This window comes from Pristiophorus japonicus, chromosome 21, assembly GCF_044704955.1.
Source record: "Pristiophorus japonicus isolate sPriJap1 chromosome 21, sPriJap1.hap1, whole genome shotgun sequence".
Taxonomy (NCBI): domain Eukaryota; kingdom Metazoa; phylum Chordata; class Chondrichthyes; family Pristiophoridae; genus Pristiophorus; species Pristiophorus japonicus.
Window position 1 is genome coordinate 39339253 of NC_091997.1, and position 16916 is coordinate 39356168.

Consider the following 16916-nt stretch of genomic DNA (forward strand, 5'->3'; position numbering starts at 1 on the left):
AGTGTCCCAGAAACGATCGCAGTTCTGTCACGTTCAGTGGCCTCGGTGCATTCTCAATTGCCTCAGTCTTCGCGTTGGTGGACCTGATGCCGTCCGCCGCAATCCTCCTTCCCAGGAACTCCACTTCAGGTGCCAGGAAAACGCACTTCGAGCGTTTTACTCTGAGCCCCACGCGATTAAGTCGACCAAGAACCTCCTCCAGGTTCTGCAGGTGCTCGACTGTGTTCCGACCTGTGACCAAGATGTCGTCCTGCAAGACCACGGTGTGCGGGACTGACTTCAGTAAACTTTCCATGTTTGTCTGGAATATCACCACTGCTGATCGGATTCCAAACGGGCATCTGTTATAAACAAAAAGACCTTTGTGCCTGTTGATGCAGGTGAGGGCCTTCGATGATTCCTCCAGTTCCTGCGTCATGTAGGCTGAAGTCAGATCCAGCTTCGTGAATGACATCACCTCCCCCCAAAGTCTATTGGGATCACAGGTTAAGTCTCTCTGGTGGTTTACGCTCCCTTGTAGAGCGCCTGAGTTGGGGCTCCAGTTGTTGGGCGCTGGCCTGAGTGTCTGCTATTTGCAGTGCCTCAGGCCTGTCTGGACTGCCCACAGTGACTGGGCTCTCCTCTACTTGGTTCCGGTGTTCGGCCACCTGTGGAGGAGTGAACTCTACATCGTGTTCTTCCTCTGCTTCTTCTATGGGGTTGCTGAACCTCTTTTTTGTTTGATCCACATGTTTGCGGCAGATTTGTCCATTGGTAAGTTTGACTACCAGAATCCTATTCCCCTCTTTGGCAATCACAGTGCCTGCAAGCCATTTGGGCCCTGCAGCGTAGTTGAGAACAAAGACCGGGTCATTTACATCAATACATCGCGCCTTCACATTACCATCATAGTCGTCAAATTGTGACTGGTGCCTGCTCTCAACCATTTCTTTCATGGTGGGGTGTATTAGGGATAACCTGGTTTTGAGCGTCCTTTTCATCAGCAGCTCTGCGGGTGGGACCCCTGTGAGCGAGTGTGGTCGGGATCTATTGGCCAACAGGAGGCGTGATAAGTGGCTTTGTAGGGAACCCCCTTGGATTCTGAGCATCCCCTGTTTGATTATCTGCACTGCTCGTTCCACCTGGCCGTTTGAGGCCAGCTTCAACGGTGCCGTTCTGACATGGTTGATACCATTTCCTGCCATGAAGTCCTGGAATTCAATGCTTATAAAGCAAGGGCCATTGTCGCTGACCAAGACGTCCGGTAGACCATGAGCGGCAAACATTGCCCGTAGACTTTCTACCATGGCAGAGGATGTGCTGGAATTTAAAATGGCTCACTCAATCCATTTGGAGTAGGTATCTACTACAACCAAAAACATTTTTTCCATGAAAGAACCTGCGCAGTCCACATGGATGCATGCTCATGGCTTGGCGGGTCAGGACCAGGGGCTAAGGGGGGCTTCCCTGGGCGCATTGCCCAACTGGGCACATGTGTTGCACCTGCGAACACAAAGTTCCACATCTGCATCTATCCCTGGCCAACAAACGTGTGACCTGGCAATTGCCTTCATCATGACAATGCCCGGGTGCTCTTTGTGGAGTTCTCTGATGAATATCGCTCTGCCCATCTGGGGCATGACTACTCGGTTTCCCCATAGTAAGCAATCGGCCTGAATCGAGAGTTCATCCTTGCGCCTGTGAAATGGTTTGAATTCCTCAGGGTATGCTCCGTACGTGGCTGCCCAGTCACCATTCAGGACACATTTCTTGACTAAGGACAGTAGCGGGTCTCTATTTGTCCAGACTTTGATCTGACGGGCTGTCACGGGTGAGCCTTCACTTTCGAAAGCTTCAACAGCCATGACCATCTCGGCAACATGCTCGGTTGCCCCCTTGGTGATGGCTAGGGGGAGCCTGCTGAGTGCATCGGCGCAGTTTTCAGTGCCCGGTCTGTGCCGAATTGTATAGTCATAGGCGGCTAACGTGAGTGCCCATCTCTGTATGCAGGCCGATGTATTTGCATTTATGGCCTTGTTGTCGGCCAAAAGGGACGTTAGGGATTTGTGATCTGTCTCCAGCTCAAATTTCCTGTCAAACAGGTACTGGTGCATTTTTATTACAGCATATACACATGCAAGCGCTTCCATTTCTACCATCCCGTAGTCCCGTTCTGCCTGGGACAGACTTCTGGAGTCATAAGCTACCGGCTGTAACTGACCCTTGACATTAATATGCTGCAACACACACCTGACACCATAGGACGAAGCGTCGCACGTTAAAACATGTTTCTTACATGGGTCATATAGCGTTAACAGATTGTTGGAGCATAACAAATTTCGTGCTCTATCAAAAGCCCTTTCCTGGCTGTCCCCCCAGACCCATTCGTGCCCTTTGCGTAGGAGCACGTGTAACACTTCTAACAGTGTGCTCAATTTGGGAAGAAAGTTACCAAAATAGTTCAGGAGCCCCAGGAACGAACGCAGCTCCATTGTGTTACAGGGTCTGGGTGCTCTCTGGATCGCTTCTGTTTTGGACGCGGTAGGTCTGATCCCGTCTGCTGCTACCCTCATCTCCAGGAATTCTACCTCTGGAGCTAGAAAGACACACTTCGCCTTTTTCAGTCGCAGATCTACCCGGTCCAGTCTGCGTAGCACCTCCTCCAGGTTGTGGAGGTGTTCTTCAGTATCACAACCCGTGATGAGTATGTCGTCTTGAAAAACCACCGTCCTTGGAATCGACTTGAGGAGGCTTTCCATATTGCGTTGAAAGATCGCGGCGGCCGAGTGAATCCCAAACGGACATCTGTTGTACTCAAACAACCCCTTGTGTGTCATGATGGTGGTCAGCTTCTTTGACTCACTCACCAGCTCCTGGGTCATGTAAGCTGAGGTGAGATCCAATTTTGAAAAAAGTTTGCCACCGGATAGCGTCGCAAAGAGGTCCTCCGCTCTCGGTAGCAGGTACTGGTCTTGGAGTGACACCCGATTGATGGTGGCCTTGTAATCACCACATATCCTGACCGACCCATCTGCCTTGAGCACCGGCACAATCGGGCTCGCCCAGTCACTGAATTCCACTGGCGAGATGATGCCTTCCCTCAGCAGACAGTCCATTTCGCCTTCTATATTTTCCCGCATCACATACGGCGCCGCGCTGGCCTTGTGGAGTCCAGGTTTATGTGAATCACTACCTTGGTCCCCGTGAAAGTGCCAATGGCGGGCTGAAATAGTGAGTCAAAGTTGTCGAGGACCTGTGAGCATGATATTCGCCCCACAGAAGAAATTGCATTGACATCGCCCCATTTCCAGTTCATGACAGCCAGCCAACTTCTCCCCAGCAGTGCAGGACCATACCCCAGGACAATCCAGAGTGGCAATCTGTTCTCCGAATCTTTGTGGGTCACGACTACCGTGGCGCTGCCTAGCACCGGAATGATCTCCTTTGTGTGTGTCCATAGCTGTGCGTCAGTCGGCAATAATTTTGGCCTCCTGGCCTTGGACACCCACAACTTGTCGAATTGTTTGATACTCATCAGGGACTGGCTGGCCCCTGTGTCTAGCTCCCTTGATACTGGGATGCCATTGAGGATCACTTTTATCATTATCGGTGGCGTCCTGATGTATGAACTGTGTATGTGCTCCACATGAACTCGCTGAACTTCAGCTTCCAGCGAGTGCCCCCAGTGTCCATTTGGCCTCATAGGGCTTACATCGTCCATGTCCTCCTCGTTACATCAACCTGGCCGCAGGCTTCCTGCACATACGCGCCAAGTGACTGCTGACGTTGCAGTTTCTGCAGGTATATTGCTGATACCTGCAAGCTCTGGCTGTGTGTTTGCCTCCACACCTCCAGCATGAACCGTTGTTTGAAACAAAAGGTCCATTACCAGTCGATTGTCTCTGACTGTTTGTATCTGTTCTTAAGCACACCATTAACAGGTATTGATGGCCCCATTACTGGCCGCATTGTCTCTTGCGATGGCGTGAATCGCCGTTCAGTCAGCCATTGTCTCTGTTGAGTTCCCCCTTTGGGTTCGACTACATGCTCGGGCATGTCCGATTGCCCCTGTCTGCCTGGAGAACTGTGTGCCGCGTTAACATTGTTGACTCCCTGCCATTTGCTGCATTTAAACCAAGATTTTTGTCAAACATCATTCTGGTCTCTTCCTCCCCTGAGATAAATGTCTGGGCCATCAAAGCCGCCGTTTCCAGGGTCAATTCTTTGGTCTCAATCAGTTTCCTGAAAACCCCAGCATGCCCGATGCCCTCAATAAAAAAGTCTTGCAGCATCTCTGCTCTGCATGCACCTGGGAACTTGCATAGGCTCGCCAGTCGCCGGAGGTCTGCCACGATGTCTGGAACGCTTTGCCCTTCTCGCCGCCGGTGCGTATAACACCGGTGTCTGGCCATGTGCATGATGCTCGCCGGTTTAAAGTGTTCCCTGATCAACTTACTGAGCTCTTCAAAAGTCTTGTCCACCGGCTTCTCTGGCGCTAGAAGGTCCTTCATCAGGGAGTACATCCTGGATCCACAAACCGTCAGGAGATGAGCCCTGCGTTTGTCGGCCGAATCCTGTCCCAGCCATTCCTTAGTGACGAAGCTTTGCTGTAGTCTCTCAATAAAATCGTCCCAATCATCACCAACACAGTACCTCTCGTCTGTGCTGCTCGTGGCCATGCTCACGTGGTTTAAATCCCAGTTTCTCGTCGCCAATAATATGTCCTTACTATACAGTACAAATGCACACGAGGCCCATACTTGAAAGAAGGTCACTCTGTTACCAGTAACCTTTATTAACCAGCACCGAAGTGAAGAAGGTGGGTGGGGCTTCCCCTTTTATACCTGAAAGATCAGGTTAGGAGTGTCTCCCACAAGTTCACCACCTAGTGGTCAATGTTCTGACAGTGTACAACTTAGGTCAGTTTATACATGGCTTACAATGACAGTTAAATACATGACAGTTACGATTCAAGAACAACCACTTTGTTCACAGTTCTTGTAGCAGCACTTGTGTGCTGAGAGATTTGCTTAGTATTGTCACTGGTGGCAATGAATGCCTGGGCTAACGCTATGGCCTTACTCAAGGTTGGGGTCTCTACAGTCAAAAGCTTGCGAAGTATGGTTTCGTGGGCAATGCCAAGTAAAAAAAGTCTTGAACATGTGCTCCAAATGTCCTTCAAATTCGCAATGCCCTGCAAGGCCTCTAAGCTCGGCGACATAACTCGCCACTTCCTGGCGTTCAGACCTTTTGTCGGGTTCAAATGCTCTCGGTCCAGTGTGCACAAATCGTCGTACGATTTCTCCGTGGGTTTCGCTGGAGTGAGCAGATTCTTCATGAGGCCATACGTTGGTGCCCCACAGACGGTGAGGAGGATCGCTCTACGTTTGGCAGTGCTCTCTTCCCCATCCATCTCGTTAGTCACGAAGTATTGGTCGAGTCGCTCCACAAAAGTTTCCCAATCATCTCCCTCTGAAAATTTCTCCAGGATGCCCACTGTTGTCTGCATCTTTGGGTTTGCTATCTGTATCTCGTCGCCAGTTGTTGTGTATGGAGAAAGGGTCAGACTGAACAATGTGAGTAAAGTGCAACCTTAGTCTTTTATTGCAGGTCTCCAGAATGCCTCTCCAACCTGTGATGGCTTCTTAAATACCTGTGCTCTCAAGGGATTATGGGATCCCTTGGGATTCCAGGGAATGAGCCCTCTGGTGGCTGTACAGAGTAAATACAAGTCAAAATATATAACAGAGAGGGCACAAGGAAAGATATCGGAAACTAGAGAGACACAAAGATGAACATTGAGGGATAAGGTGGAGGTTCTTCGGGGAAGTTTGTGTTGGTGGCCTCAGGGAAGGAGGAAAACAGAGGCGACTGAACAGTTGTTCTCCATCTCAGTGACAAAGAAATCCATTAGTTCCTATTTATTGGAGGTGAAAAAAAAGACTTGAGATTAAGAATAGATTATAGTCATTCAACATTTAAAAAAAAATTAAGTTTAACAAGTTGTTAGAAAATAAATTCTACACAATTTACTTAAAGCTCAAAGGGCCTGAAACATGAGATCAACATTACAGTACAATAAACTTATATTACATTACATCAGGCCAACATTACAGTACAATAAACTTATATTACATTACATCAGGCCAACATTACATGACATGAGAGGACCGCAACACAGACTGCATTTTATTCAACTTACCATCTTGTGTGAGTGTGTCAGCTCCAATGCCGGTGGTGGCACGGTTGCTATCTCCAACCAGGGACAGGGCACAGATCTCGATGTCAGTCAGAGGCTCCTGGGTTGTGGGTCCTCCCCTCCATGCGACACTGATCGGCTGCTATTGCAGATGTCTTCTTCTGCAGAAAGTAAAGTAAATCAAGATAAAAATCTTCAATCCATTTAACATTGCATACACACAGGGTCACACACACACACACACACAAAAAAAACACTACCTTGATCCTCTTGTCATTGCCTGAAAGCACAAATACATCTCCATAACCTTAAGATAAATAACATCATCCATGTGACACGTAACCTACATTTACACGGTACATGGCACATGGGGGATGCATAAATAAAATCATTACTTACTCCTGCTGCCCTCACCAGGTCATACCACCTCTTAGGGCACCTTTCCCCGGTGCGTACCATGGTACTTGTGGAGGACACAGCCTCCCGATCCCGTCCCATATCCTGTTGTACTCCTTTGGAGGGGAGAGGGGGCTTTCCACGATGAACCTTCATTAGCTCGGAGTACCTCTCTGTTATATGCACGAGAAGGGCAGGTAATTCCATCCGTCGTAGGCAGACGCCCTCAACCTCCTTTTCGATGATCCTGCGCTTTGGTTTTTTTTTACTTTTCCATATTTCTATTATGATTTTAGCTTTGTAAAATATGTCTTCTTATTCTTCTATAGAATTATTAGTTGTTAGGAATATTTTTTAACTCTGCAATGTGTTTTTAAAGTAACTGCCTGTCGACTAGCTTGCTGCTCCTTCTCACTCTCTCTCCCTCCTCTTCGAGTCACTGCGCATGTGCGGGTGACCCCTGACCCCCGAAATTGCGGGTAAAACGCTTCTATAAAAAAACGGGGGAAAAAAATAGCACATGCGCAGGTCAGTGTCGCACCGTCCATCGAAGAGAAAGTCGACCTGGATCGATTACTAGGTTACATACCGCCCGCTGCAGTCCACTGGCATACCGCCGACATAATGGCAAACTTTTTTCAACCAATTTTATCCTCTTCGATCTTGGCGGTATGCCGGTGGTTTGAAACGATGCAGCACTGACATACCGCCGAGAAATGGACGGTCCTTATGCATCGACCAATTTCGGTGCCCCTAGCCTTTTCAGGCCTTTATAACAACCTGTCTCTATTAAAAGCAGAAGTGTGTGTGTTTGAGGCATGTTGGTTTCCTGTTTGATATTTCTAGTTCACATGTTCTACTTGGCTGCTGTGTTTTCTTACATTACAACAGTGACTACACTTCAACAGTATTTCATTGGCTGTAAAGCGCTTTAGGACCAATGTTTCCCAGAAGCTGCGCGGCTGTGCAATGCTCCAGGGATCCCACGTAGATCCCTTTTATAACATCGGGCCATCCAGACAATGTTCCCTCTTTTTTTGGGTGACGCACGGCCGCTTTAAGCGGCTGCCGGGTCATTCAAAATATCGCACATGCTCAGCTCTTACGTTGAAGAGCCGGTTACACGGGATCCCGGGAGCACCGAAACATCCTGTACCGACACTCGCCCAATGACCTCCTTCCCACCGACCATTGACTTCCCCTCCTCACCGATCTCCCCCCTTACTGACCCCCCCATCACAGATCTCCCCCCCCTCCCCCCACGACCCCCCCAGTACCGATCTCCCCCGCCGCCGACACCCCATCACAGATCACCCCCCATCATCTATCTTCCCCCCCCCCCCCACTGACCCTACCCTTCGCCGATCTCCCCTCCCCCCACCGACACCCGCATCACCAATCTCCCCCCCACCGACCCCACCTCTCACAAATCTCCCCGCCCCACGAAGGCCCCATCACTGATTTCCCCACCGCATAAACCCCCCATCGCCAATCTCTACCCCCCCATTACCACCCCTCGATGAACCCCAACCCCCCCTCAATCCCGCTCCCCACCCCCATTGAACCAACAGCTCCTTTCCACAGCATTGCCTGCCCGACAGGCAGCCAAGCCGGTAAATCTGACGGGATTTCGGGCGGGGAGCCCGGGGGAAATCGCAGTGCCCGGGAAACAAAACTCAAGAAAAGAAAATATTACGGATGCTGGAGATGTGAAATAAAAACAGAAAATGCTGGAAACACTCGGCAGGTCAGGCAGCGTCTGTGGAGAGAGAAACAGAGTTAACGTTTCATCACTACTCGCGCCCGTTAACTCGTTTCTCTGTCCACAGATGCTGCCTGACAAAACTCAATGGCGTTCCGGGAAACCACACTTCTGGATTTCTGGGCCGAAACCCCGCCCAGTCAATATCGGGGCCATAAAGTTTGGAAAAGTTGTTCCCAATCCTGGTTCCAGCAGCACTGAACGTTGCCACCAGGTGGAATGTGTGCGCCTGTTTACAAAGCCCGCTGGAGATTCCTTTGGCAACAATGGAGAGCTGCGCCCAGTCACAGGGTGTCATTGGAAAACTCTCTCCCAACTCCAAACAATTAGAGTTCACTCACAGAAAACTCCCGCTATATCCAGTCACCGCGGCTCATTAAATCACTGGACAGGGATCTGGCGGGTCTGAAAACTCCCCATTACATTGAGAACACTCCTGCAATGTTAAGCTTTGTTCACCTCAGCTTTACACTCTGAATTGTTTAAACTTTGTACCGGGATTGAGATTCCACGGATACACAAGCTATGAACTTGTTTGTTCTATATGTTTTTTACATTAGAAGGGCATATCGCACACTGTCCAAGGCCAAAATATTAGGCATTGTTCTGGTCTCAGCCTCTCTGGCTGAGAGGAGGTGTGGCGTGGGTTACCTGGGATAACTTTCCCTCGACTCTCTCTATAATAGTGCCCTCTTCTGGTGTAAGATAATGAAAAGCAAATAGATTGGGCACTTAATGTCGTATTAACTGTTGTAGGATTGTTGCTCAATAGTAATGTGTCTCCATGTGTCGCTAACCCAGTCCATAGTCAGCTTCAATAAATAATGCTCAATTAATTTATATTTTATGTTTATAGATTTTCAGAATCATGTTCCGAGAAGCAACACAGAGCATTGTGGAAGAGATTGACTCTGATGGTCGCACACTGATCCCTCTATCAAGCCTCTATCATTCAGATTGCTGCAAACCCCTCCATCTCCTCACGAAAAAGAAGGGATTTTTGTTTTTCAAAAAAGACAAATATACCCCGACACCCTTCAGAGTGACTGACATATTGAAGGATGGCCCAGATTCAGATTTTGGTAATGTTGGCTGTTTATTTAAGTTTCAGTGCCTCAGTCTGAGGAATCTAGGTGCCCCCCCCAGTAATGCCGAGTTGTGGTGCACTGGGCTCCACACCATGATCACGCTGCAACTCGGGCTCTCTGTCTTTCCCACACAGTTTCAGATCAGCCATCGAGCCAATGTTGCATCGTCACTTCTCTGAATTATCACCATCATCATAGGCAGGCCCTCGGAATCGAGGAAGACTTGCTTCCACTCCTGAAGTGAGTTCTCTGGTGACTGTACAGTCCAATACGAGAGCCACAGACTCTGTCACAGGTGGGACAGATAGTCGTTGAGGGAAGGGGTGGGTGGGACTGGTTTGCCACACGCTCTTTCCGCTGCCTGCGCTTGATTTCTGCATGCTCTCGGCGACGAGATTCGAAATGCTCAGCGCCCTCTCGGATGCACATCCTCCACTTCGGGCGGTCTTGAGCCAGGGACTCCCAGGAGTCAGTGGGGATGTTGCACTTTATCAGGGAGGCTTTGAGGGTGTCCTTGTAGCGTTTCTGCTGCCCACCTTTGGCTCGTTTGCCATGAAGGAGCTCCGAGTAGAGCACTTGCTTTGGGAGTCTCGTGTCTGGCATGCGGACTATGTGGCCTGCCCAGCGGAGCTGATCGAGTGTGGTCAGTGCTTCAATGCTGGGTATGCTAGCCTGAGTGAGGACGCTGATGTTAGTGCACCTGTCCTCCCAGGGGATTTGTGGAATCTTGCGGAGACATTGTTGGTGATATTTCTCCAGCAACTTGAGGTGTCCACTGTACATGGTCCATGTCTCTGAGCCATACAGGAGGGCAGGTATTACTACAGCCCTGTAGACCATGAGCTTGGTGGCAGTTTCGAGGACCTGGTCTTCAAACACTCTTTTCCTCAGGCAACCGAAGGTGGTGGAGGTGGTGTTGGATCTCGTCGTGAATGCCTTCCCTTGATGATAGGAGGCTCCCGAGATATGAGAAGTGGTCCACGGTGTCCAGGGCCGCGCCGTGGATCTTGATGGCTGGGGAGCAGTGCTGTGCGGTGAGGACAGGCTGGTGCAGGACCTTTGTCTTACAGATGTTTAGCATAAGGCCCATGCTTTCATACGCCTCAGTAAATAGGTCGACTGTGTCCTGGAGTGCAGCCTCTGTATGTGTGCAGATGCAGATGTCACAATGGTATGGAATAGCCCTTCTGCGAGTCTCCCGACTGGGGAACTGTCCATAATACCGAATGGGCTAATGAGAGAGGAAACTTAAGTCCGCAATATTAAAGGAAGAATATTTTTCCTTTTATGAAGAATTTATATAATTTTGTGGAACCATCAATGTAAATTAATGTGGAGGGTGTGATTCTTCCTTGATTGGTCTATGCAAATGATGTTAAATCAAGTTAAACTCTCAGTTATTTTCTCTGACCTGTTGCTGTATTGTAATATGCCCGGATCTAAATATGAACATGATCTTCTCCATCTCAGCCTCCCTTTCCAGTCCTTGTGCCTGAGCATCCAAGACAATATCAATACACAAGTATTTTGCCCAAATTAAGTTGGAAATGTCATTCAGAGTTTCTGTGACTTACTGAACAAATCGGGAGTCATTTTGACTTTAGACGATAGTGAATATCACACGATATTGGCTCGGCCACCCGTTAAACATTGCTCCCGATTTTTCTTTCTATTGATTTTAATGGAAACAAAAATCACATAATGGGTGGGGGAGCTGAGTTTTACACCACAGCCTAAAGTTAAAATTACCTCCATCACACCTGTTTCCCTCCAATGTTCTCCCTCTATCTCTGCCCTCCTGAAGGTGATGACTCCACGCTGGGGGACAGTTCCACAGTTGCTGGAGCTCCCCAGTACCTCACCCAAGTGGCCATCTCCATGTGTGAGTAGACAGTGAGTGTTGGTAGGTCAGTGGACCATGGAGGCGTTCCCAGATAGGCCCAATCAGGTCATTGCCCAACACCCATATATGCATAATAGCAAGAGAGGGATAATGGCCCTGAAATCCTGGTCCTCTGCGGGCGCTCGTCAAAAATGGCTAAAAGGATCTGCACCTACCTTTTCCTGCTGCGCCCACCAGAGACCCCGGTCCTGAGGCCTCCTCTCCCTGTGCAGCGTTCACGTTGGGTCATCTGTAGGAGTCACGTGGGCCAGGACACCCAATCACGGTAAAGTATTTTTACATTCGTAGTAATAGGAGTTTCATAAGTCTGAAACTCCTATTACTATGAATGAGAAACACCCTCAAACACCCTAACACGACATAAAACATTAAAAAAAAACTTCACATATTTACACTGTAGAAATTAAAGTTGATATAAATGTTTTGAAAAAAAAATATTTGCCGATTAAAAAAAAAAGTTTTAATAATTTAAATTTTGTTTTTATATGTTTTTGTATGATTTAAAACTCTTATGCTGGTAAATGTAGGCTATGTGCCTGCTTTTGTAAGGCACAAGAGTTTTAAGGACATGAGCAGGGCAAGAGATGGGCAGTTCGCCCAATCCCTGCCGTGAGAATGTCCTTCTTCCCGAGGTGCGTGCGATCTGACAAGCCAAGAACTTGATAGGTCGGAAAAGCCGGTTCTCAGCGCCTGTGTATTGTGTGCCAAAAACCGGCTTTTGCAATACTTTCCCAGGTTCGTACACATTCCGTATGGATCCGGGGAGGAAGGCATTTCAAGGCCTATGCTTCGGTGGAATCAGTTTATTTTTCTGGATTGCGAAACTCAGAGTTTAGCGGCTACACCGTGCGTTTTAGCTTCTCCGGCAGGGCAAGTGCCGATGATGTTATCGCCGTGCACAGCACCCTGTTACCGCCTTGGAAGAGAAATTCAGCCGCGCCCCCTCACTTACCACCTGGCGCTGACAGCGACAGTGTCTGCTGTCGAATTGCAGTCGGGAGTCGGCTGGAGGAGCGCTATTTAAAGGCGCCGTCTTTACTAACAATTTTTGTCAGCTATTACTCTGCAGCTTGCTCACATGTAGACAGAGCGGCTGGTGGACAGATTGCAGCGATTTTCACTTCAAGGACTGTTCTGCCTCCTAATTATTCCTTTGTTTCATTGAGGGCAGAATTGAAATTACAATATTTATATTGTTTCATGGGGGATGTGTTAACAGTCGACCTCTAGCTTCGACATCACCATCCGAGGCTGCTTAGCTGGAGACAAAGGAGGAAGAACTGCAGGGACAACTGAGAGAGAAAGGCAGAGAGCAAGCCAAAGTGCAATGCAGGGAGCAGGACAGAGAGCAAGACAGGAAGAAAGGCAGCAAATGTGGCCAGAGGGAGAAGGCAACTATGGCACAACATTTCTACGCCAATAGATCCTTTCAGGGTATGATAGGAAACATCTCCAACATCTCCCAGTTTGCTGTCCATCGCTCCATCCGCGAGGTCACAGATGCTCTGGTCAGAAGGAGAAGGGACGACATTTCCTTCCCCATAACCAGAGAGAAACAGCACAAGCACGCATGTGACTTCATCAGTATAGCAGGCTTCCTGGGTGCAGGGTGCCATTGACTGCACCCTCATCATTTTGCGGGCACCGCATCAGAATCCTGAGGTATTCTGTAACCGCAAAGGCTACCCACTCATTCAATGTGCAGGTGGTTTGCGACCGCACATGCAGAATCTTCACCGTTAATGCCCGCTATCCTGCGGCAGACTGGTGTGCCAGAGATCTTCCAGCCAACAGACCAAGTTCGCGGCTGTCTGCTCGGAGACAAGGGCTATCCACTCTCCACCTGCTCACGACTCTCCTCCGCAACCCCAACACTCCTGTCTAGCTCTTGTACACTGAGAACCATGCCGCCAGCAGGAACATCATTGAGCAGACCAACTTTCTGTGGTAGAGAATTCCATTGGTTCACAATTCTCTGAGTGAAGAAGTTTCTCCTCATCTCGGTCCTAAATGGCTTACCCTTATCCTTAGACTGTGTCGCCTGGTTCTGGACTTCCCCAACATTGGGAACATTCTTCCTGCGTCTTACCTGTCCAATACATCAGAATTTTATGTTTTTATGAGATCCCCTCTCATTCTTCTAAATTCCAGTAAATATAAGCCTAGTCGATCCAGTTTTCTTCATATGTCAGTCGTGCCATCCCAGGAATCAGTCTGGTGAACCTTCGCTGCACTCCCTCAATAGCAAGAATGTCCTTCCTCAGATTAGGAGACCAACTGTACACAATATTCAAGGTGTGGCCTCACCAAGGCCCTGTAAAACTGCAGTAAGACCTCCCTGCTGCTATACTCAAATGCTCTCGCTATGAAGGCCAACATGCCGTTTGCCTTCATCACCGCCTGCTGTACCTGTATGCCAACTTGCAATGACTGATGTACCATGCCACCGAGGTCTCATTGCACCTCCCCTTTTCCTAATCTGTCACCATTCACATAATATCCTGCCTTCCTGTTTTTGCCACCAAAATGGATAACCTCACATTTATCTACAATATACTGCATCTGCCATGCATTTGCCCACTCACCTAACCTGTCCAAGTCACGCTGCAGCCTCTTAACCCAGAAACACAGAAATTTACAGGATAGAAGGAAGCCATTTCGGCCCATCGTGTCTGCGCCGGCCGACAAAGAGCTGCAGAGCAGCCCTAAAGGTTACATACAAACCCGTGAACAGTGACGGAAAGGAAAAGAGCACCCAGCCCAACCAGTCCGCCCCACACCACTGTAACACCCCTTATACTAAAAACATCTACACTTCATCCCAACCGGAGCCATGTGATCTCCTGGGAGAGGCAAAAACCAGACAAAAACCCAGGCCAATTTAGGGAGAATAAACCTGGCAAAATTCCTCTCCGACCCTTCCAGGCGATCAAAACTAGTCTAGGTCACCCTGGCTGCATTCTATTCTCTGCAGTACTTACCATTATATCTGCGCCGACCAACAAAAGGTCATCCAGTCTCATCCCAATTGCCAGCTCTAGGTCCGTAACCCTGCAGGTTACAGCACCTTAAGTGCCCATCCAACCATCCCTTAAAAGTGTTGAGGGGTTCTGCATCCACCACTCTTCCAGGTAGCGAGTTCTGGATCCCCACAAACCTCTGCGTAAAAAAGCCTCCCCTCAAATCCCCTCTAAACCTTCCACCAACCACCTTAAAACTATGCCCCGTCGTAATAGCCCTCTCCACCAATGGAAATAGACCATTACTATCCACTATGTCCAGGCCCCTCAATATTTTGTACACCTCGATGAGGTCTCCTCTCAACCTCCTCTGTTCCAATGAGAACAAACCCAGCCTATCCAATCTGTCCTCATAACTAAGGTTCTCCATTCCAGGCAGAATCCTAGTAAATCTCCTCTGCACCCTCTCTCGTGCAATCATGTGCTTCCTATAATACGGCGACCAGAACTGCACGCAGTACTCCAGCTGTGGCCTAACCAAAGTATTATACAATTTAAGCATAACCTCCCTGCTCTTATATTCTATGCCTTGGCCAATAAAGGCAAGCATTCCGTATGCCTTCTTTACCACCTTATCCACTTGGTCTGCTACTTTCAAGGATCTGTGGAAAAGCACTCCAAGGTCCCTTTGTTCATCTACACTATTCAGTGGCCTACCGCTTAATGTGTATACCCTTTCCTTATTAGCCCTCCTAAAGTGCATTACCTCACACTTCTCTGAAATAAATTCCATTTGCCACTGCTCTGCCCACCTGACCAGTAGATTGATATCCTCCTGCAGCCCATGACTTTCCTCTTCATTATCAGCCACACAGCCAATTTTAGTGAAGTCTGCAAACTTCTTAATCATACTCCCTGTATTCAAATCTAAATCGTTGATATATACCACAAAAAGCAAGGGACCCAGTACTGAGGCCTGGGTCCTTCCAGTCACAAAAACATCCATCAATCATTACCCTTTGCTTTCTACTTCCAAGCCAATTTTGGATCCAACTTGCCACTTTGCCCTGGATCCCATGGACTTTAACCTTTATGACCAGTCTACCATGCGGGACCTTATCAAAAGCCTTGATAAAGTCCATATATAATACATCGTATGCACTACCCTCATCGACCCTCTTGGCTACCTCCTCAAAAAATTCAATCAGGTTAGTCAAACACGATCGTCCCTTAACAAATCCCTAATTAATCCTTGCTTATCCAAATGCAGATTTATCCTGTTTTTCAGGATTTTTTTCCAATAATTTTTCCACCACTGACGTTATGCTGACAGGCCTGTAATTACTCGGCCTATTCCTTTTTCCCTTCTTAAACAAGCGTACTACATTAACAGTTCTCCAGTCCTCCGGCATCATGTCCACATCCAAAGAGGACTGGAAAATGATGGTCAAGGCCTCTGCTATTTCCTCTTTTACTTCGCTCAACAACCTGGGATGCACTTCATCCGGGCCTGGGGACTTATCTACTTTCAAAGCTGCTAAACCCCTTAATACTTCCTCTCTCACTATATTTATTTCATCCAGAATATCACACTCTTCCTCTATAGCAGTACCTGCATTACCTCTTTCCTTTGTGAAGACAGATGCAAAGTATTCGTTAAGAACCCTAACAACATCTTCCGCTTCCTCACAAAGATTACCCTCATGGTCTCTAATAGGGCCTACCCTTTCCTAAGTTACCCTCTTACTCTTAATATATTCATAGAACACCTTAGGGTTTTCCTTAATTTTACTGGCCAAGAATTTCCCGTGCTCCCTCTTAGCATTCCTAATATCCTTTTTAATTTTACCTCTTATCTTTCTATATTCCTCTAAAGATTCTAAAGTATTCAGCAATTGATACGTGATAAACGCGTCCCTTTTTTCCTTAATCCTCTCCTGTAAACTTAGAAACATGGAAACATAAAAAATAGGTGCAGGAGTAGGCCATTCGGCCCTTCGAGTCTGCACCACTATTCAATAAGATCATGGCTGATCATTCCCTCAGTACCCCTTTCCTGCTTTCTCTACATACTCCTTGATCCCCTTAGCCGTAAGGGCCATATCTAACTCCCTCTTGAATATGTCCAATGAACTGGCATCAACAACTCTCTGCGGCAGGGAATTCCATAGGTTAACAACTCTCTGAGTGAAGAAGTTTCTCCTCATCTCAGTCCTAAATGGCCAACCCTTATCCTAAGACTATGTCCCCTGGTTCTGGACTTCACCAACATCGGGAACATTTTTCCCGCATCTAACCTGTCCAGTCCCGTCAGAATCTTATACGTTTCTATGAGACCCCCTCTCATCTTTCTTAACTCTAGTGAATAAAGGCCCAGTTGATCCAATCTCTCCTCATATGACAGTCCAGCCATTCCTGGAATTAATCCACATTATACTGCATCTAGCATGCATTTGCCCACTCACCTAACCTGTCCAAGTCACCCTGCAGCTTCTTAGCGTCCCCCTCACAGTTCACACCACCACCAGTTTAGTGTCATCTGCAAACTTGGAGATATTACACTTAATTCCTTCATCTAAATCATTGATGTATATTATAAATAGCTGGGGTCCCAGCACTGAGCCCTGCG

The 16916-nt window shown here is 48.1% G+C and overlaps 1 protein-coding gene across 1 annotated transcript in view; it reads left to right on the plus strand.

Annotated features, from left to right (window-relative positions):
- Window positions 1–16916, plus strand: part of LOC139233654 (pejvakin-like) — a 37386-nt gene that overhangs the window by 14821 nt on the left and 5649 nt on the right. Inside the window, exon 2 of the mRNA XM_070864063.1 lies at window positions 9193–9418. Within this exon, the coding sequence (XP_070720164.1) occupies window positions 9205–9418 (214 nt within the window). The 5' untranslated portion in view covers window positions 9193–9204. The remainder of the gene's footprint in view (window positions 1–9192; window positions 9419–16916) is intronic.